General features: G+C 41.5%; 1 protein-coding gene across 4 annotated transcripts in view; it reads left to right on the plus strand.

The window, feature by feature from the left end:
- Nucleotides 1-20,231, plus strand: part of IGF1R (insulin like growth factor 1 receptor) — a 266,306-nt gene extending 246,075 nt beyond the window's left edge. For all 4 annotated transcript variants that reach the window (XM_044979704.1, XM_044979705.1, XM_044979706.1 and 1 more), the window contains 2 exons: nucleotides 3,939-4,073; nucleotides 12,811-20,231. In XM_044979704.1, the coding sequence (XP_044835639.1) occupies nucleotides 3,939-4,073; nucleotides 12,811-13,177 (502 nt within the window). In that variant the 3' untranslated portion in view covers nucleotides 13,178-20,231. The remainder of the gene's footprint in view (nucleotides 1-3,938; nucleotides 4,074-12,810) is intronic.
- The last annotated feature ends 1,258 nt before the right edge of the window (nucleotides 20,232-21,489 follow it).

Genomic DNA, 21,489 nt, shown 5'->3' on the forward strand with positions numbered 1-21,489 from the left:
AAGACATGAATTTAATCATCAGAAGTAAATTAGTGCTAAAATACATGCAAACTGGCCGAGGTGTGCGCTCATGTGTTATCTAACTGCCGCATATCAGTGTCCTTAGAAATACCACTTCAGAAAGTTTTATGAGTGCTTAAAATGCAGCCACTTCTGCCATTTAAACATCAGTGGCACAAAACAAGTGTGTGATTCTTTACCACAGCAGTGTTGTGAGGAGCAGAGGGAGAATAGGCATCACTGTAGAGCTATATAATCCATTACTCAATCCAAAGCAAGGTTAAACAAACACTACTTCACTTCAACAGTGGCACAACCATGTAATCCCAAAACATAGGTATCTTAGCGGCAGCTGCAAAAGAAGTGGAGGGGGAAAGCAAATCACCAAAGATGAGGCTGGAAAAGACCAACCTTAAAAAAAAGATTATTTCTTTGGCATAACAGACTTCTGCTTGTAAAAATAGAAATTGTCATTTGTGTGGTACCATACTACGGCTCTTACAAGAGGAACTTTAGAGCATAGAAATATTATAAAAATTATGACACTCACCCAGAGAAAGAAATGACCTTTGGGGAATAGTTCATCACCGTTGGGCACCACATTTCAAGAAAGATCTGGAGAAAGTCCAGAGAAGAGCAACAAAAATGATTAAAGGTCTAGAAAACATGACCTATGAGGGCAAGCTGAAAAAAATGGGTTTGTTTAGTCCAGAGAAGAGAAAACTTAGAGGGGATATAACAGTTTTCAAGTATATAAAAAGTTGTTACAAAGAGGAGGGAGACAAATTGTTCTCCTTCTCCTTTGAGGAGAGGACAAGAAGCAATGGGCGGTTTAGGTAGGACATTAGGAAAAACTTCCCAATTGTCAGGGTGGTTAAGCACCAGGATAAATTGCCTACGGAGGTTGTGGAATTTCCATCATTGAAGATTTTTAAGAGCAGGTTAGACAAACACAGTCAGGGATGATTAGGTAATACTTAGTCCTGCCATGATTGCAAGGGACTGGACTAGATGACCTCTTGAGGTTCCTTCCTGTCCTATGATTCTGTGAATATTTATTACCTTTCTAAAATATTTCTTTCGGGATTATTTAATGTCTAATGCTAGAAACAACTTAAACGTTTTTCTAAATCCTTCTTTGCAGGTGTAATAGTCAAGATATGAAGGAATGGTTAAATATGGGGAATATAGTGGTGTGTGTCTGTGTACACAGTGTGTATCAATAGACTGAGTATATTTCATACCCGCGCATTCAACCACACATATCCAAAATAATTAAATTCAACAGATTTAAACTTTGAACATCTCAAAAGCATTGAAGTCCAACTTATCACTGTCATGAAATACTCAGTGTCTTGTTATTTGATCTGCTTGTGAGTAAAACAGCCATTCCAGTCTGTTTTAAATAACATAGAGAGCAGACCAGATGCTATACATTAAAGACTTCTCCTTTTCAGTGTTCAGGCTTTGAAGTTGCTTCATAAAAACAATATTGTTTGGCTATTTTTTGGTGGGTATTTTTCTTGCTTCCAAAAAAATGAAAATACTGAGACTATATTTCTGCCTTTTTGGTAGTATATTGTGACATCAGGTTCCACATTCTTAGATGCCATTTTTAGAAGCCAAATGTCAAAATGAGAAAACTGTACATGGCCAGACATCAGGATTTATAGGTGTCAGGTGAAATGGCAAACTGTAAAGATGTGTCTGGAGGGTTTGAAGGGCGAGGGTTTAGTTTGGTAATTCACTTTGTTATTGTTCTTAAAGACTGAGGAATGAGGTAACTAGGGAAGACTTTTTGTTGGGCTGCAAGGAGAGGGCCAAGATCTTAAAATTAATGCAGTACCTTTTGGGATCCAGAGCCACAAGGTGTCTTTCTGTATGATAGGTCTTTGCCATGTACAATTTCTGTTAGATCTGCTAAACTATTTTAAAGGAGCAATGCAGGTTTGTTCCTTGCAATGTAATGGCTAGTGCTGTAGTAGCACTCAGGAAATAAACTCAGTAGCCTCTTTCCTGTGGCTATCAGAATAGCAGTAAGGCACCAAGAAGTGGAGCAGAGATTTGTTTTGTTTTGTTCCAAGTGTAACTGCATAGTTGCAAAACACTTTTTAGACATTTCTGGTTTAAACAAGAACCCATTTTAGATACAGTGGATAACCTGAGATGTGAAACCACTCTACCATAACCGCCTAATAATACTGAACTCCTATTTTCACAACACAAACCTTACTACTAGCCCACACATCCTTGCTTCCCTATAACAAGTTGGGCTGGGTGCAATAGTGGTGAAAACAAGGATCTGATTTTGAAAGCATAGAATTGTTCTTCTTTGCTGCTCAACAGTGTGTAAATGAGATGACGCTTCAATCCTGTAGAGATTGTTGATACTATTGTCCATCTTGATCTCATGTTAGTTTACTAAACAGACAATTTAAGAAAATTTCTGTAGGCATATCGGGCATTAAAAAATGTTAAATTTTATCTGTAATTACATGAATGAGCTGCTTAGTTCTGGGTAAGATTGTCATGGAAAAGAAACGTGACATTTTTCACAAGTGCTTCTAAATCATAACTATTCTGGTCTCTATTACCTAATGAACAGCTCACGCTACTAAGATCAGCACCTTTCTCCTACTGTCCTTTTGCAGATCTGTAGATAGGTTCCCTGTATCTTGCAAAAGGACAGTTGATCTTCCCAAGATGGTTTAAACGTTCTAAATCGATCTTCGTAGCTCAGCGTTGGCTCTTGGTGCAAGAGGCCCGGAAAGATGTACATTTTTGCATCCTATATGATTAAACAGATCCAGGCATCTTCCCCACATCTACTCTAAAGCAAGCGAGTTACATTGGTTACTGTCATGTCTCAGATATGTCTTGTTGTTTGCATTGCGTCTGTAAGTTGGCACATGGGAAAACCTAAAGCAGAGTGACAAATGGGGAAACCAGTATTAACCAAAAAGTATTCCTGTGCCACAAGCAAGTTTTTATATGGAGAACAAACCATATGGCATTTGCAGGCTTAGCAGCATACATTTTAATAGGTAGCCATGTCATGGCTGCAGTGGGAAAAACTCAGGGTTTTTTACTGTTTAATGTTTCTGTTGTTGAAGCATGTCAGACAAAATGAAAGGGAAAAAGCAGCTGCCTTCAGAGGAGGGCTATGCTTCTACATGCTTGTCTTCCTGAGCTCCCTTTCTTTCCCCATTTGCCAGAAGTACATGAATATAAGAGAGAAGAAATGTCCTGATTTGTTTTGGGGGTTTTTTGTTGTTTTTTTTTCCACATGTCAGGGTTGCACTCATCATTTCAGTGGCCTTTCAGGCTCAGCCTCATCTGTCACTGCAGCAGTTTTATATTCAAATGTAATTGTTATGCTAAAAGAGTTACACTATTTTAAGGTTCTTTTTATAATGAGTTTAGTGAAGGGTTGTCTGCTGGACAGCCCTGGACACACACATCCTCTACACACAGAAACGGGACGTGAGCAGCAACAGTGCAAGTCTCTTCACTGTTGTCTCCTCTACACCCCCTCCCACAAATGCACCTTACATCTGAACTTAGAAGGTCTACCAGTGGAGATGAGAACGGGGTCCATTCTCCTTGCCATTTCACCACCTGGCACTTATGCTGACAAAGTAGCTAGACTGCTAGTTAGAGTCAAGAACAGTGATGGCTTTTGTTGATGCAGAGCCAAGACAGATCCCACCAAACTCATTAACATTGAGCAACCAAGTAGTTATCCGATGTCAACAGCTTTTGGTCACCACCAACTCAGAGTTATAATGATGGCTTAGCAGTGAAAGTTTTCTTATCATGTTATCAGTATCTTGAGCAGTCAAGTTGGTGGGGGTTTTTTTAAGAAAATTCCTCCCCATATTCTAAACCAAAATCTTGCTTGTTTGCGTAACACTTTTTAAGTCGTAATTGTTTTCCAGGTCCTTTGGTGTTGTCCTTTGGGAAATTGCAACATTAGCAGAGCAGCCATACCAAGGCATGTCCAACGAGCAAGTTCTTCGCTTCGTGATGGAGGGAGGCTTATTGGAGAAACCAGACAACTGTCCTGATATGCTGTAAGTATCCCCTGTCATCTTTATTTTTCACTTTGAGCTAGATTTGATGTCCTCTTTAAACTGTGATGCTGAGTTACCAAGGTAAATCCAACTGTCAATTGTTATTTATGTTAAATAAAATAATTATGGGCTTGAGTCTGGTGGCAGTTGGGAGACACGTTCAGACTCTTGTGAGCTGATGGGATTGTTTTTAATTCATTGATGTTGTGGTATAACTAGTGGCAGCGTCCACAGTCTCTCTTGGAGCATGGGCTCCATCTTACTCATGGATCAGCCTCGCTCTGACCTCTACTGTTCATTGGTTATGTAACCTCCCTTCTCCTCTCCTCTCTCTTCTCCCATGTAAATCCAAATAAGCAACTAAAAAGGCAGTATGAAGGATTGTTCTAGCAGTGCTAGTTTTTATTTGAACTCTCCCTGTAAACTGAACATGTGCCTTAAAATAACTTGACTAGTAGCAAGAATCCTACATTAGCTAAAGCTAGGTTCTCAAAAAAGCAGCTAAAGCTCTTGTTTTCTATATCCAAGGAAATATAAATTATGTAAAATAAATGTTTCTATTTGCGGAGTTTATCCGAGTAGTCTGTCTTAAACCTTTCTATTTGATTTAAAATAATGTGGTTGGATATCAAAAGAGAAAAGCAAGAGTTTGGGACAGCTGAAATAATTTATGAATTAACCCTTTGGAATCCAAGCTTTCCAATTAAGCATGCAGATAAAATAATGCAATGATTCTTCTTCCCAGAGCGGCTTGGACCCATTACCGCAGTTGATAGCACTCATTGCATTGAGGTCAGCATTTTCTCCTCCCTTTACAATGTCCTTTCCTGTAAGCAGAAAGAGAAAGAAATGTCCAAATACCTTTCTCCAGTTCTATTATCAGCGTTTAATCAAGTCTCATTGCACCAGAGCTTCTACAGCTAGAACAGGCTTCAGCCTTTCGCTTTACATTGTTAACATACTTCTGCTGGGTTTTGTGTACAGTAGTTTCAGTTGTTCGGTCTTTTACTACTTTGATATGCTTCCCAAACTAGCTTTCTGGAAGGAAATGCTGTGTCTTGCAGTTACTGAAATTTGTTGGAGGCCTACAGAAGGGATGCAATCACTTACGGACATCAGCTGCTTGGGATTCTTAGGAAAAGAGCCTCTGGCTGGAGGACTTGCTTTGGTTTCAGATGACAGTCAGTGTTTTGTTGTTGGAGGAGGATGGGCCGTGGGCGGAGGAGGTCTGACTGCCATCTGACGCCCCCATCTCACATTCTTTCCCTTCCATGATTCTGTGGAGAATTCCTGGCAGTCAGATGGCTTTGAAATTATGCTTGACATTATGGGAATTATACAGCAGGGGCTGGGCATGTGGAGAGACCTAGGTAAGGTGATCTTGTTTCAGGCAGCAGTAGGAAAGCAAGTTGTACAATGGGAATGAACTTGGCAAGGGATTTAGCATTAGAAATTCCTCATTAATCTGGCACTTCGATAGAAATTATAGAACCATAGGGCTGGAAGGGACCATAAGAGGTTATTTTTCTATCCCCCCGCACAATGAGAAAATCTCTTCCCCTCCCCCCCCCCCCCCCAACTCTCGGCCCCTGCCCAACTGTCACCTCCTCTCCCCCAGGGGGGAGAGGGAAAGTAGAATCTTTCCTGGCAGGGAAGGACGGGTAAATGTTACCTCATAGATTGGATTGTGCATCTTCTAAAATGCAGGAAATTAAAAGTGCTTTTAACTTTTGAAACTTCAGGGCCTTACCCCACCCTCCCTCGCAGCCTGCTCTGTTTTCACATTCAACGGACTCCTCAGTCTGGTCAAATCCACATGAAAGCACCAGAGAGGTGCCCTAACCCAGCTCCCCACGCAGACATTTGCTTGGCTGTCAGTGAGCGTCTTTGGAGTTGCTAACTCCCTGCCGAGCCATTTCTTCACATGTTCCCCCCCTTGCCCACGCTGCAGCCCATCAACGTGAGATGTAGATGTACCGTAAAACAGTATCACCAAACAATGTCCCATGACCACAGCCAGGGCTGATGAGTGAGGAGGAAAAAGAGGGCGATGGTACATCGGCCCTGAGGTATGAGGGGCTCCCAAAATGTCTATAACATCCGTTTAAATAAAGTGAAATGGGGGAGGATGGGGTCCCAGTCAATACGATGTACTGGGGCCCCACATTTCTCTCGACAAGCCTGGTCACAACCGCTCCAATTAGTGAGCTCTTCTTTCTCTATCACCATGGGTACATACAGAGGAATGGTCAGTATGCAGAGATCTCTCTTCCTCCACCTTTAGTCCTCCCTGTATATCAGGGGTTCTCAAACTGGAGGTCATGAGGTTATTAGGTGGGGGGGGAGGGTCGCGAGATGTCCACCTCCACCCCCACGCCCTGCTTCGCGTGCAGCATTTATAACAGTGTTAAATATAAAAAAGTGTTTTTCCTTTATAAGGGGAGGTGCACTCAGAAGCTTGTTGTGTGAAAGGGGTCACCAATACAAACGTTTGAGAACCACTGCTGTATATCCTGTTTCTGGTCATCACCGGGTACATCGGGAAGAAAAAAATCCTTGGAAAGTACATTTTTGTGCATTGTACTGAGGCACGGGTGGCCCTGGAATTCAGTACCATTCTCATTGCACATCCTCAGTTTATGCAAGGCAATTGTTGGCAAGCGCTCTGTGAAGACCTATATCGAATGCGGGAAGTTCCTTTTTAGGTGGAGGGGAATAGGTGTAGTGATCTTTTCCTCTCTGGTTTTGACCCTTAAGACTGTAAGGTTTTTCTTGCAAAGCATCGTGTTCCCTGGCACATCAGCCCCACTGGGAATTGTTGTAGAGTGCAGTCACCACAGAGATGCATCAACCTTAATTTTGTCTGCCTGTAGATGGAAGATATTTTAATATTCAATTCAAGGTGTCCAGGAAGCTAAGTCAGTCTGCTGCAGGAAAGTCAGTACACTTCTTGCGCTCAGCATAGTGAACATGGCAAGGCCAGAAGGGGAGCTAGGAATCCGGCATTATAAACGTACCTTTGTAGCCGTGGGGCCTCCTCCTCCAAATTTGTATGTCTCGAAAGCAGCTAAAATAAAATGGTGTGTGGCTGATGTCTGAGGAGGCAGCCTACGTGTTTACCCTTTGGGCACAGTGTAGTACAAAGGCTCCCCCAAAAGGATGCAGGGGGGTAAAATGCTACACAGGAAAACCCACCATGACCCTGGCTTAATAATAATCTATAACATTAACTATCCAGATTGCTCACATGTACCGTTGCGTTACTGTAATGTTCAGGGCTATTGTCTAATGTCTCTGTCTCTCTCTAACACACACACCCACACCCACCCACCAAGAAGCTCTGAGGTTCCATCTTGGGTGGATGTTATGCTTGTATGTTGATATGCTTTGCTACCCTCTAGCAATAGAGAGACATTAACTTCTAGATCAGTATTTCCCAAACTTGGGATGCCGCTTGTGTAGGGTAAGCCCCTGTCGGGCTGGGCCGGTTTGTTTACCTGCTGCATCCGCAGGTCCGGCCGATTGTGGCTCCCACTGGCTGCGGTTCGCTGCTCCCAAGCGACATCCCAAGTTTGGGAAACACTGACCTAGGAGATGTGTTGCTGCTTTTCCTCCTTTTGCCACCTAAGTAGCATCTTATATACTGCAGTTGTAATAGCAGCGTGCTGTGCGTCACGCTGCGACTGTACGTCAAGGAGTTTTGTTACTGTTAAAGCTCATAGATAGCGTGTTCCCACTGGGATTTTAAAAGTTAGTTTAGTTGAGGCGGGAGAATTCTGTGTTTGAAGCAAGAATGCTTTGAACACTGGCTTCCCTCATCTGTAGCTTAGATTACCAGCCAGTTTAAACTGTTCTGATTTTTGCTTTGTCTGTGGTTACGGCTCATTTTAGAGCCAGGATCTACTGCTTGCACCACTTAAGACAAATACAAAGGGTCATTCCTGCTTTTTACAGGATGTAGTGGACAGCGGGATAGTAACAGCCCTTACTCTTCCTTCTAAGTTCCTAGCTGTCATCAGACCCAGTCATAAGGCATCAACTCTGATGCATATTACAAATATATATTGAGTTGATTATAGTCTCTGTTAGTCACTCAAAATATTAAAAAGAAATACGGCTTTTCTAGCAATTTATCTATTTAATGCCCCAGTGCAGAGAGCACAATGACTTTTGCTGCATTTTTGTGTAAGCAGAAAGTGGAAAATTCATTTCAAGGACACTCAATATTCTGCTGCTTGGTGATTGCTGTAACTTCCCAGCCCGGTTTGCCATCCCTCAGAAACATGGGTATTTAAAATAAAAAGAGTTTAATCAGTTCTTCCAATTGTCTACTGGAAAGTTTTCTTGTTGCGATAGTGTAAACAAGGCCTCCAATCCCACAGAGTAAAAAAACAAAAAGAAAAAAAAACTTCCTTTTATGGGAAGCACTCTTAAGGTTTTTGATTCTGGAATGGCTTAAAAGAAACATCACATGTTCTTGTTTGTGCTGATGTCACATGCATTACTTCACTGCTTGTGGTATCTCCTTAGCATTGCCCCTAGGCCACAGGGCTCTGAGCCAGTGAATATCCAGTGTTCTTGGCCCCAGCTGATGCTTCTATTCAGGGATATAGCAGTCAACTGGAGAGGAAACAGCAATGAAGTAACAGAAATGGATTTTATATATTTGTGTGTGTATTGTGTGTGTCACAGACTTTCTCTTCTTTTTTTAGGGGAGGGGAAGATGCATTTTTATAGGTTGACTTCAATCTAAATATAAAAAGGTTTTAAAAATTAAAAAAATTATATTTGCATATGTTGTGATGCAGCGGCTAGCAGTTTACGTGATTTTTTTCATGCTACAGATTGTTTTGCTAGATTACTTTTAGTCTTTGCATTAAAGGGATATAATCAGGTAGTTGATTTTTGTTCTTGATAATATCAAGTTGTGCCCAGCCTAGTATTAATAGAAATATGTTCGTAGCTAAAAGAAACCTTTCAGTGAAGATAATTTTTGTTTGGATTTAAACATTTCCCCCAAGCTGTTTGCAACCCAAACGTGGCAGCATACTATCTAGCTCAGAGGTGAGCAAACTACAGTCCATGGGCCACATCCGGCCCGCAGGACTGTCCTGCCCAGCCCCTGAGCTCCCGGCCGGGGAGGCTGGCCCCTGGCCCCTCCCTCCCCCATAGCCTCAGCGCATCGCGCCGCCAGTGCTCTGGCTCACCGCTCCTGCCAGGCAGCGCGGCGGTGTGGCTGGCTCCGGCATGGTAAGGGGGCTGGGAGTCTCAGGGGGCAGTCGGTGGACAGGGAGCACGGGGCAGTTGGATGGGGTGGAGTCAGGGAATGAGGGCGGGGGTTGGATAGGCGTGGGAATCCCAGGGGGCAGGGGTGTGGATAGGGGTCAGGGCAGTCAGGGAGTAGCGGGGTTTTGGGGGGCGGTTAGGGGTGGGAGGTCCCAGGAGGGGACGGTCAGGGGAAAAGGAGCGGGGGGGTTGGATGGGTCGGGGGTTCTGAGGGAGGGCAGTCGGGGTGGGGCGTGCGAGGGGGCTGATAGGGGGCGGGGGCCAGGCTGTTTGGGGAGGCACAGCCTTCCCTACCCGGCCCTCCATACAGGTTTGCAACCCCCATGTGGCCCTCGGGCCAAAAAGTTTGCCTACCCTGATCTAGCTTATGTTTCTTTTCTCCATAGTATCAGTGCCTCCCACAAGTAAAAATAACAATAATTCTGTCTGTCTCTCCCTTGCTGACAAGAAGCAGATTTACCGGGTGTTGATTTTGTTTCTTTTTGGAAGTACAATACCCATGACTATGAGGGTGGTATTGCAGAAAACCCTGGGTGAGTGCATGAGAACGAGAAAGTGAAACTAGCTAGTCTGCTTTCCTTGCATGTGGAATATACTGCAAAAAATAAACAGAGTAAATGGTGAAAAGTAAATTGGATGTTGAAAATTCTTTCATTGGGGTTAATTTGAGTTACTGGGGTATTGAGGATTATAGTATCTTTAAGTCCCCTTGTACTGTCCCAATCCTGGGCTGCTCTGGAGACCAGAGGACATCCTAGCGTAATTTTGACAAACCTAGGGGCCCTTCTAAATTATGGAGCTTCCCTGGGCTTTCCTACGGGCCACAGCACTGCCTGAAATCTCCACAGTACTGTTAGCTGTGGTCAAATCTCAATATACGCTTCCACCTCAGGCATGTTTCTGTGAGGGGGTCCTCGGGAGGCAGCCTCTCACTGTCTTCCATAGTGTCCATACTGGGAAGTAGTCCTGGCCCAGATGTGGGGGTTTAGAGCCTGTTTACACTGCTCTGGCATGAAGGAGCCAGGGGTGAGGCTCTTGCCCCAGATTTTTAACCTGACAGTGTTCGTCCCTTTAAAAATCAAAATGTATTTCCTCTGAAATAGTTACTTTGGTAATGCATTTTCAAAAGTGGATTCTCCTCAGCCCAGATAACTCTAATATTGAACCTATATAACAGGGAACACTTTTATAGGCATTTCAATTTGATTTGACTTGCTTTTGTCAGGAGTAGGTGTGAACCAAGCTTGCAGAGGGTTAAATGCCTTCTTGGACATCTGATTTATTTCTCTTTAATCCTTTATTAACTTGGGGATGTTTTACATATTGATCGAAGCCCATAGATGACATAATTTGGGGAGTAGGAATGCTGACTATATGATCTAGGAAATCCATGTTGCAAGGCTAAAGTTTTATATAAATAAGTCAGATCTCTGAGGATAGTCTTGTTTTCAGAGGCTTAGGCTGTTTAATTAGCATAGTTGAAATCCATGTTGCTATTACAACGAGTAGTTGCCCCCAAACCATTCGGGGCTATCCATAAATTATGTAACACATCCAGGTGGACCTTAATTTTGCGTGAGTGTGTGTTTGAGTGTTGCAAGGGGATGGGTGGATCTTGAAAATAATCAAAAATATGGAACATAATTTATGGACAATCCCTTGTAGTATCTGAGCACCTCATAAACTCAAGGATTTATTCTGACTGCACCTCTGTGAGCCAGGGAAACGTTATCCCGGCTTTACAGAACTGAGGCATAGAGATTGTGATCTGGCAGAAAGTCTAGCAGAGCTCGGAATTGAACCCAGGGTGCCTCGGTCCCGATCTAGTTGCCTTAACCACAAGACCACTCTTGGAAAGAAAGAAAAATCTTAACGGGTCCCCAGATCACTCTTCTGGGTGCTGCTCTAGGATTGTTCTCTACTATGTATTTTCTAGTGTGTGTTCTGTACTCTGTCTGGTCTTGATTGAAGGACTCTTGGATTTGCTTCATACTTTGCGATCTCTCCTTACTTCAGTATAGTAAAACTTACAGCTTGGACCAGATTGTGTTTTTTTTCTGACCTGTGTTGCCATGTGCATTGGTTTGAAGTTTTTAATATTTATTTTCCTTGTCTCGTAATGTTGCCCACAGCCTGTTTGTACCATAAGAACAAGAGACATCCCTGCCTCTGTGAGGGCGAAATACTGAGTTGTGTTGCATTCAAAGTGCAGACTGATCTGAGAGGAATAACCAGTCTTGCAATGTCATGAAAAACACTATTTTCATTATGCGTGTGTTGCTGTCGCATCTTGTGGTTTTGTTTTGCCAGTGTGGGATGCTGTCCTGGCAGATATAACCACAGATGTATTAAAACAGGTGATCTGTAAAATATTACTGCATCGCCAGCTAAAAAAAAAAATCAATTCAGAGTTTACAAAAACAACAACGAGCAGAAGCATTCAAATGTACAAGGCATTCAAGGTGATCGTTGTCTCTCTGAGAAAACATGGTATCACCTTTTTACTTTCCAGGAGTTTGACCTGGTATGATTTTTTCTTTCTTTTTTTTTTTTCTTTCTTTCTTTAAGGCCAGACTTACAAGACAGGGCACTATATTTGAGAAAGCGTTGACTCTGAAAAGTGCCAACTAGTCAGAGAAGTTAACTGACTGAACGTGATCTCTGTGTGATGTTGTGGCAAAGAGGACTAACAGTCTCTGAATGACACAGGAGAATGTTGAGTAGAGGTAGAGAGGTGATATACAGTGAGATGAGAGTGCTGCTGGTGTCCATAATGTACAAAAAATATTTAAAAACTGGAGACGATTCAGATAAGCACTGCAAAAATGAGTGCATGGTTGGGAAAACACTGTGCAGGGAAAGATGTAAAGAGCTCAGTCTGTTTCGCTTCTCTATTCATTTTAGGTAATTTCTTCCTCATTCTTCCTTTAATCAAGATTGATTGTTTCTCTAAAATATATGCTCTAATTCATTCATAATTTATTGGGCTCTATGCAGGAATTACTGGGTGAAGTGTCAATGACCTGTGGTGTTCAGGAGGCCAGACTAGACAATTAGAGTGGTCCCTTCTGGCCTTTGAAATCTATTAAACTATCTTCTCCATAACTTTGGTGCAAATGATCTGCCTGAATCTCTCCCGTATCCTATAGCATATTCAAACTTGCCAATTCAAAACGGGGCGGGGGGAGAGGAGGTCAGGTTGTAATTCCGCCGATGGTATTTCTGGTTTTGGGAGACTTGTATTTCATATTATGAATGCTTTTGTTCAGTGCAATTAAGCGACAGGACCTTTGCAATGGCCGGATGTAAAGGCATGTGGTGGCTGCAGTGTGAAAAGTCAGAATGGAGTGTCTTTCAGGGTTCAAAAAGAACTTATTTATGTAAATATATCAAATTGCATAGTTTGCTAGGATTTTTTTTGGTTTTATGGGGTGTTTTTTTTTCATTCCAGGTTTGAGTTGATGCGGATGTGCTGGCAGTACAACCCCAAGATGAGACCCTCCTTCCTGGAAATAATCGGCAGCATTAAGGATGAGCTGGATCCAGCATTCAAAGAGGTCTCCTTCTTCTACAGCGAAGAGAACAAGCCTCCAGACACCGAGGAACTCGATCTGGAGACTGAAAACATGGAGAGCATTCCTTTAGATCCCTCCTCCACCCTCCAACCCACTGACAAGCACTCAGGACACAAAGCTGAGAATGGCCCAGGCGTGGTGGTGCTGCGGGCCAGCTTTGAGGAGAGACAGCCGTACGCGCATATGAACGGAGGGCGCAAGAACGAACGGGCCTTACCTTTGCCCCAGTCTTCGGCCTGCTGATCCTTAAAACCCAGAATCTCACAAACACACACACGTTGGGGGAAGAAAGAAAGAAAAAAGAAAATATATTCAAAAGCCTACTGTACCTCAGTGGATCTTCAGAACTGCCATAGCTGCACACGGGAGAATCCTCTTTTCAGTAAACACATTAGTTTTTTCTTTGTTCAATATGCAAGCAGGTGTTTATTTCAGTAAAGGACTCTGTTCAGTGAGGCGCACAGTCAGCCTTTTAAAACTCTAATGTTAACACTTAATAGCAACAGAAAACTTGAGATCTGATGTGTCTCTCTTCTCTCTCTCTCTTTCTCTCTCTCTCTGCTTCATAATGGGAAACATATCTGCGTGCAAGTTCAACCATACAGCACTTTTATCAGATCAAAGAAATTGCAGGCCAGGTGGCTCCCCGTTAGCCCTTGAAACACCTGCTTAACACTGTAGGTCTTTATAAAACCAGAATTGGAAGGGGGGAAAAAAAGACTGGATTTTTAATGTTACTCTAACCTTTTTAGGAACATGTTAAAGAATTAAACAAGGGGCATCATTCGTCCAAGGTTGTTACCATTTTCAGCGCTGCCAAATTTTGCCAAAAAAAACCCTGAACTTTTTTGGGGTGGTGGTTTTGTTTGATGGGGGGTGGGGTGGGAGGTTGTTTGTTTTTGTAGGCTTGGAAGGAGCACAGTAATCAACTGCTCCATTTAAAAGAGATACTGACCAATACACTCCATTCAATCATACACTGGTATTTTAAAAAAATCAGATTGTCTAGATCTTTTTGTAAACTGGACAAAACGCGATTTGTTTTCTCGTGATGGAGAGGAAAGGGGGCGGGGGTTTAGAAACAGCCCTCCTTCCACCCGCCCTCCCCCACCAAGAATTCTGGACAAAACTGGCAGTGGTGAGCCAAATATCACACACACATTCTCTCTCTCTCTCTTTCTCTCTCTCTGTCACACTCTTATATATATTTTGTGCAAAAAGTCGACGGCACGCCAAAAACAGCAAACCAGCCTGAAATGAACCAGAAGGAATCTCCATCGTTGCAGCCTGCCCTCCTTCTCAGGCTTGCAGGAAAACACATGTCGAAACAAAAATTGGAGAAGACAAAAAGCGGTAACAGATTCAAGCATATGATGCTTTGTTGACCTTTTTTCTCTGTTATTAAGACTTCTCAAAGGTCTTGCAGTTCTATGTTAGACCATGGATCATTTGCATACACATTGTCTTTTGTGTCACTTTTATAACTTTTTTACGGTTCAGATACTCATCTATATGTCTGTACAGAAAAAAGCTGCTATTTTTTTTGTTCTTTATCTTTGTGGATTTAATCTATGAAAACCTTCAGGTCTGCCCTCCTTCCCTTCCCCCTACTCCAACAAATTTCTTATGCTTTGTACTATAGTGTGTAACTTTTACTTCCTTCTTCCTAGTAACTGATCCCTGTAACATGATTTGCCATGAACTGTTTAATGCCTTTTTATAAATACATTTCCTCCTTTTTTTCCCCCATTAGTTGTTTTACAACATCTTGGCTGTGTGGGATACAGAGCTTTTGAAGGGACTCAGGGGAGAAGGGGTACACAGCCACCACCACTCCAGTGGTCTGTGGTAGTGGTGGTTATAACTCTATCCTCCCTCCCTCCGCTAACCTCTGCCCATGCAGCACGCGAGTCTGTTACAGTGCAAAGCACGATACAAACTCAGGTCAGAAAAAAAAGGTTACATATTGAGTACATTCTTGTTCAGTGTTCATATGCATCCTTGTACAAGAGTCAGCCCCCCTCCTTCCCTTGCCTTTTGTTTTGGTTGTGACACACGCATATATATATATTTTTTTAATTGTTGGGTACAACAGCGGACACCAGGCGCTTGGGTCTCTATTTTTTAAAATGAATATTTCAACCCTTCCATCCCATGAACAACAGCTGCGTTTAGTCTACATCAGTTGAGCTGTCGGTGCCAGGCGTTTGGATGTAGATGGCCATTCAACGCTCTGATCTAGCAGACAAGGCCACAGTCTGGGCTGCACCTTGTTCAAGATCCCCCGATTTGCCAGCAGCGTCGATGATAGCATGCTGTGGAGATCAGGCAGGGAGGATGAGTGTGCTCTCAAGTGGGCCGGGGCCACCAGATTTGCTAGCAAACAATTCAATGCAGCAGCTATGGAAACCTGTACAAATACAAGCTTGTTGCTCAGACCATAGACCAAACTTCAGCACAAAAGCGAAATAGTAGCTTGCTTGTTCGGCAGAGGAAGCTTTATAATGTGGAGGGCAAGGAGGCAGGGTTTAAGGAGGGTGTGGTGGGGGCCATGATGCAAGTCTAAAACAGAGGAGCCATAATCGGTGCTCATCTGAAGTTAGTTATAGCATCTAACCCCTTGGTTAGCACTGATCCAACCAAATGATGGCAGTAAAGAGGTTGTTCTGGGATGGAAATGTTCAATTGTTTTGATTAAGAACAAAGAATTAAAATATACTGATTGCTCGTTGTGACTGGAGATTTAAAAAAAAAATGTTTGTAGTGCTTTTTGCTTGTGTAGTTTCTAGGTCCCACTATCTTCTCTTGCCTCTGTCCCATAGTTATTTTTCCCTTTAAAGAAAAGACAAAAAAAAAAAGTTAATTAAGAAGGTATTCTATGTAGGATTTTTTTATTTATTTTTGTGATATCAGTTTAAATCACTGTAGAGATGCCCCATAATACATTTAAATACTGAGATAAGGGTTTTCAAGTATGACAGGGGGACAGTTTTTGATTTTTTTCAAACATTTATCTACCTCACTCTTATTTTTTTATATGTGTATATATAAAAAAAATACATCTCACATTTCTCAGCAGCCGATAGAAATGCCGTTGATACTGGTAACTCCTCACTCACTCTACAAACCACATACTCTAGGTTTTGGAGAGAAGCGGTAGCTACTTTTCCCAAAGGGTCACTTCGGAGGGTTGTTCTTACGTTATTTTATAGCCGTTTGCCCTTTTCTTGGTAGCATTTTTAATGGGGAGGGGGGAGGAGACACACCTGAGAATCATTTGACTTAAGACCACCATTCTTTAAGGAGTCTCAGAAGCTGTGAAATGCACCGTCATTGCAGTCATAGCACAGAAAACCATTGTGTTATGCTGATTTGGGACAGAGCTGACCACTGTAAGGGGATTGAATATTTGATCAAATTCATTATGGAAGCCAATTGTTTACAATATTTGAAGGTGTAGGGTTGTTAAAATGAAATAAACGGCCTTTCTGTTAATCCTTAAGAGTGGGCTAAGTCATTCTTGCCAATTTTTCTCAGATGCCACAAGCACCAAAAGGACACTTGACTGAATCAATACCTAAAAATAAATTGGCAGTAGCATTGCTTTCTTGACCAAATCAAACAGGGCAAAAAAAGTCACAGGCTACCTGAAAACACTACACTGAGTTTACAACTTGGGATCTTTACATTTGCTGCTTCTGTTTGGCGAGAGCCCTGATTTCTCAAAACTAAACGTTAAATGGGAAATTTGAATATGCCAGTAGAAATCCAGTCCCTCCCAACCCCCTCTCTATGCATACTTCATCACTCTGGATTTTCTGATGGACCAGCCGTCAAATTCTGACTTCCCTCTGACAGTGCTTAACCAGTTTACAAGCGGACAGTACTAACATAACACAAGCCTGCCATTAACATGATGTATAATGTTTCTCTTTTTCTGATTCTGGCAGCTGTTCATGCAGGTGTTAGTTGTGGTATCTGAATAATGTGGCGCTTGGCTACTTTGAGATGTACAAGGACTCTTGAATATACAGTGCTGCAGTTAAGTCCGACAGAGTTTGTCTTTGCAGGGAGTGTTTCCCCTTAACACCAGAAAAAACCAACAACATTTCAGATTCACTGGGTTTCCTTTTTGTTTTTTAATTTCCCTAGTTTGACAGTGACCTTTTGGTGTAGTGACTGCTCCTCTCTCTTGCACATATTGATTTCCACAACTGGAGATCCTCAGATCTTTCAGCTGGCTATGAGGGTTTTGTTAAAACTGTCCAAGTTAATGTTGTTGTTTTTTTTAAATTGTTATGTAGGTGGTTACAAAAAAATATTAGGAAAAAACACTAACAATCTAGTACCCCATCATGATAAACATTTCAAAAGCACCTAAATGAAAGGCAGTCATGTGACTAAACGAAGTATGCATGTGTGATGACAAAGTCAGCTCTCTTGGACCAAACCACCTTAACAATACCATTGTATTCTCTGCTCACAATTCTAGCCTAATTCCATATTGGTTTCTACAACATTTTGTTGTTGTGTTTTGTGCATTCTGAATAGCTTTATCCACATGGGTTTTTCATGCAGACCTCCCTTTGACAGTAAATAACATTGTTTGTGCATGTGAACAACGGTGAATTAATGGCTTGATATTGGCATAAAATAGTGTGTAATGCTTCCTTTTCCTGAGAGACCACTGGCTTGCTGGTATGGAGAATTTAGAACTTCAGCTGTGTTTGAATAAAACTGTAGTAATCCCATTTCTGAGCATGATTCAAAAACCAAAAACCCACCCAACCCACAAAACAAGCGTTCTGACAAATGGTACGAAGATATCAGTAACAAATTGGCATCACTAAGGGAGCAAGAAACTTTGATTTAAGTATTTGGGCCATTCTTTTCCTCTGATTTTCTCATTGTTAAATCTTTCAGTGGTACAGAAGGTGGTTTGGTTGCAAAGGAAGGTGACTATTGTATAAATACAGAAGCATCACATGCTTGGTACTAAATCTGATATTCTTTTTGTTGGGGTAATAGACTAGACACAGAAGCCAAGTATGATGCATAACTTGAGGCCAGCATATGTTCCACCAAGCCTCTTTCTTGGTGTGATGCCTCGGTTCTTTAAAACTGGTTCTAAGTGATGTATGACTCTAGATTTGTTTGCACTGATGCTCCTGTTGGTGTCAATAAAAAGCCCAGTTTGCCCAGGATGACTGGTCACCAGATGGAACTGTTATTAGATCCTCTGGGAACTGCTGAGGGTTGTTAAGTACAATCCAAGCCTACATGAATGACGCTCCTGTTGTTGGTATACATATATGTATATTTTAAAAACCCTTTTCATTCCAGTAGTACAAGTAACACTTTCTTCTGTTACTCTTTTTATTTTGTTTGTCAACAATGTATTTAATCACTGGGCTAAGCAACAATGGGGGAAAGTGCAAGAGATCCACTCCTTATTAACCAGTGAAAGCCGGATATTGCAGCTCCACTCTAAGTAGTTGATGCAAACAATAATTAAGGGTGATGCAGATTAAACATTAATTGCCAGAGGTGCTGAAGATACAGAACTGTGGGTAGTCAGGGGCTTAGCAAGTGCCTTGATCCAGAAGACAGGTTGTTCTGAGTAAAGGCATTTAAATTACTTTTTGTGCTTTTAAGAAACTCAGCCAGGTGAGTTGGAATTGAGAATGGTAGTGTGGAGAGATGAGAACAAAGGATGTAAAAACATATTCACAAAGACACGGGGCTTGGCAGAAGTTTGTGATAGTTCCAGAGCTTGGTATGTGGGACAGCATCGAGGCTCAGGCATAATCATTCTAATCATTTGGTACTTGTAAATAAATCTCTTAATTTCCCAGCTGTGGAGGAAAATTCATTACCAGGAGGTTTACAGAGGTCATTGGTCAATATGAATTGCTGTGCATCAGCTCTCAGTCAGTCTGTTTGCAAGTACCATATGACTATCTATAGTACGTGTGCATGTGCGCGTGGTCACCTTTTTTGTATGCATTATGTTGATTAGTAATCCATTAGCATTTTCAATAGGGCTTTAAAGTCCAGTAGATTACGGGTAGTCAGTTGACGGAGATCTGGTTTACAAGAACTAATTAAATGTTTCATTGCATTTTGTAAGTACATGGAATAATAATACATAGAATAATTTTATAAAATGTTTGTAGTTTATAAATGCCTATAAAATAATTTAAAGGCACTTTCGTGTGTCTCTGTGTGTGTTTATATATGATCAGTTTTTTTTGATGGTACCAGTTTACTAGCTAGCTTTACAATATGCCAAAAAGGATCATTAACTTGTCCAACTCATGGTTCATCCCTTTTTCCCCAAGCTTTGTGTCCCAGTGTACAGTAAATGGGTAAATAAAGAGGTTGGGAAAATGTTCTGTATCTTCAGTATCCTGGTCTTCCAGAACCCTCTGGTTGGGGTGGGATCATCTTAACTGGTCATTTCACTTTACTGTATAGTGCAGTTAATGGATTGAAAGAACCTCATTGGTTATGGAAACAGAATAGGTATTGCTGCTAAGCAGTCTTGGTTGTGTTATTCAGTACCGGTTTTTCTTATTGTTGCCAGGTGGGTTGAAGGATGTGACTGCGTAATAGACAGCATGATAAAAGGCAGTTTTCATAGTTATCATTGAATTAAAGAAAACTATGTTTACAGATTTCTTATCACTTCAAATACAATGGTTTTGTATGCAGCCTATACAATTTATGTGGATATCTGGCATCATTAGAGCTTTGTTGAGATGAACAAGGAAGGGTCCCTATTTATTTTTATTTAAATAAGAATACCGAAGATCCTATTTTTTTTTCCAAATTAGACTGAACATTTCCCCTCCCCTACCTTTTGAAGGTTATGGATGGTTTAGATGCCTTCGAGAATTATCTTTCTGTTTTCTAAACCAGTGAGGTTTGAGTTGAAAGGATTGGCCAGAGTTTGTCTACCTCTGGGACAAAAGCAAAACTAGAAAGTGCTATGGAACTGATGCATTTGCAAATACAACATTTACCAAGTTTTCTTGTTTAAAAAAGCTTTTTTTTAAAAAAAAATTAAAACAGTAATAACATGGCCAATTTATTACATTAAAAAAGACTTGCTGTGTATAAATTATTCCTAAAGAAATTCCTGTGTTTATATTAAAATGAATCAGTAGATAAAAAAAAATTTCAAAATGTTTTTGTATATTCTGTTGTAAGAATTTATTCCTGTTATTGCGATATACTCTGGATTCTTTACATTATGAAAAAAGAAACTTTGTCTATTTTGAATGGCTCCTTTAGTTTCTCTTACTCTGCTTTTTTCTAGTAGTTACAGTACTACATGATTTAAGTTAAATAAAAGAATTCTGTATGCATTTGTCTGTCTTCTGATTTTTATTTGCTAGCCCGAACTTAAGCAAAGAAAGTATAGTCTCAGAAAACTAAAAATTCCACCTCTCCTGTAGTTGATAGCCTGCCCCCTACAGTTTTTCTGTTAATAATAATAATAGTAATAAAAAAAAAAGCTAACTAAAATACTCCTGTATTGCAGGACAGGTCAGTTTTAAGGTATCACACCCGTGTAGTGTATAAATGCTAGGCCTTCCCTGTTAGAGTTCCAGACAGTGTCACTGAGCTTGATTGTTGACGCCCCAGGAGTCTGAGTCCTTTACTTGTGAAGGTTGTAGGCTTCTTTGAAGAAGGCAAGGTGCTGATTTCTTTGAAGGAAGCATATGTCCAGCCACTGCTCAAAGCCATTTCTAGACACAGGTAGGCTAATTATCAACCAGTACCTATGTGCATTTTCTACTAAGACTATGGAAAAGGTTCTGGCAATACAGCTGTTGATATCTTCATGCTTTTGACTCATTTGACCCTTGTCATTCAGGGTTTACGACACAGAGACTGCACTTATGGCACGATGACCATAGCTTGGAGTTGGATAAAGATCAGGCCTCTGTGCTGATATATCTATCTGCTGTCTTTGTCACTGAGGTGGTGTTGATATGGTACCGGATGTCAGGGCTGGGCCTGCTTTTAGGTTGTTCCTATATCTTTCCTTTGGAGAAATCCCAGAGGGTCCAGTTGGGTGATTCTTCTCCCATCCCAATGGCTGTTCGGTCTCCTCTCTTATTATTCAGCATGTGTGTGAAGCCATTAGTGAGGTTACCAAGGAGGATATGGGCTGAGGTGCTTTGAGTGCAACAGTGACACCCTACTGCATGCCTGTGTCCCGTCCAGTCCAGAGAATGTAGTATGGAAGTCTATTTTAACGTGTTTGTCTGCGAATGAGACGTGGATGAGAGCAGGGAAAGGATTTGGCTGAAAACATGTCACTGTTCGTTACCAAGGATTCTGGTTTGATTCCCAGTTGCTTTTGATGATATAATGGCAGCAGTGACCAAGACTCCGCTTTCCCTCAGTGTGGCTAAAAGGTCATTCTTTCCTCTTACATGAGACGGTCCTACCATGATCCGTGCCTTTATTGGTGTGAGCTTGGATTGCGGCAATACTTGTCTTGAGAAAGGACACCTGTAAATCCATTCAGAAGCTGAAACTAG

Source organism: Mauremys mutica, chromosome 11 (assembly GCF_020497125.1).
Source record: "Mauremys mutica isolate MM-2020 ecotype Southern chromosome 11, ASM2049712v1, whole genome shotgun sequence".
Classification (NCBI taxonomy): Eukaryota; Metazoa; Chordata; order Testudines; family Geoemydidae; genus Mauremys; species Mauremys mutica.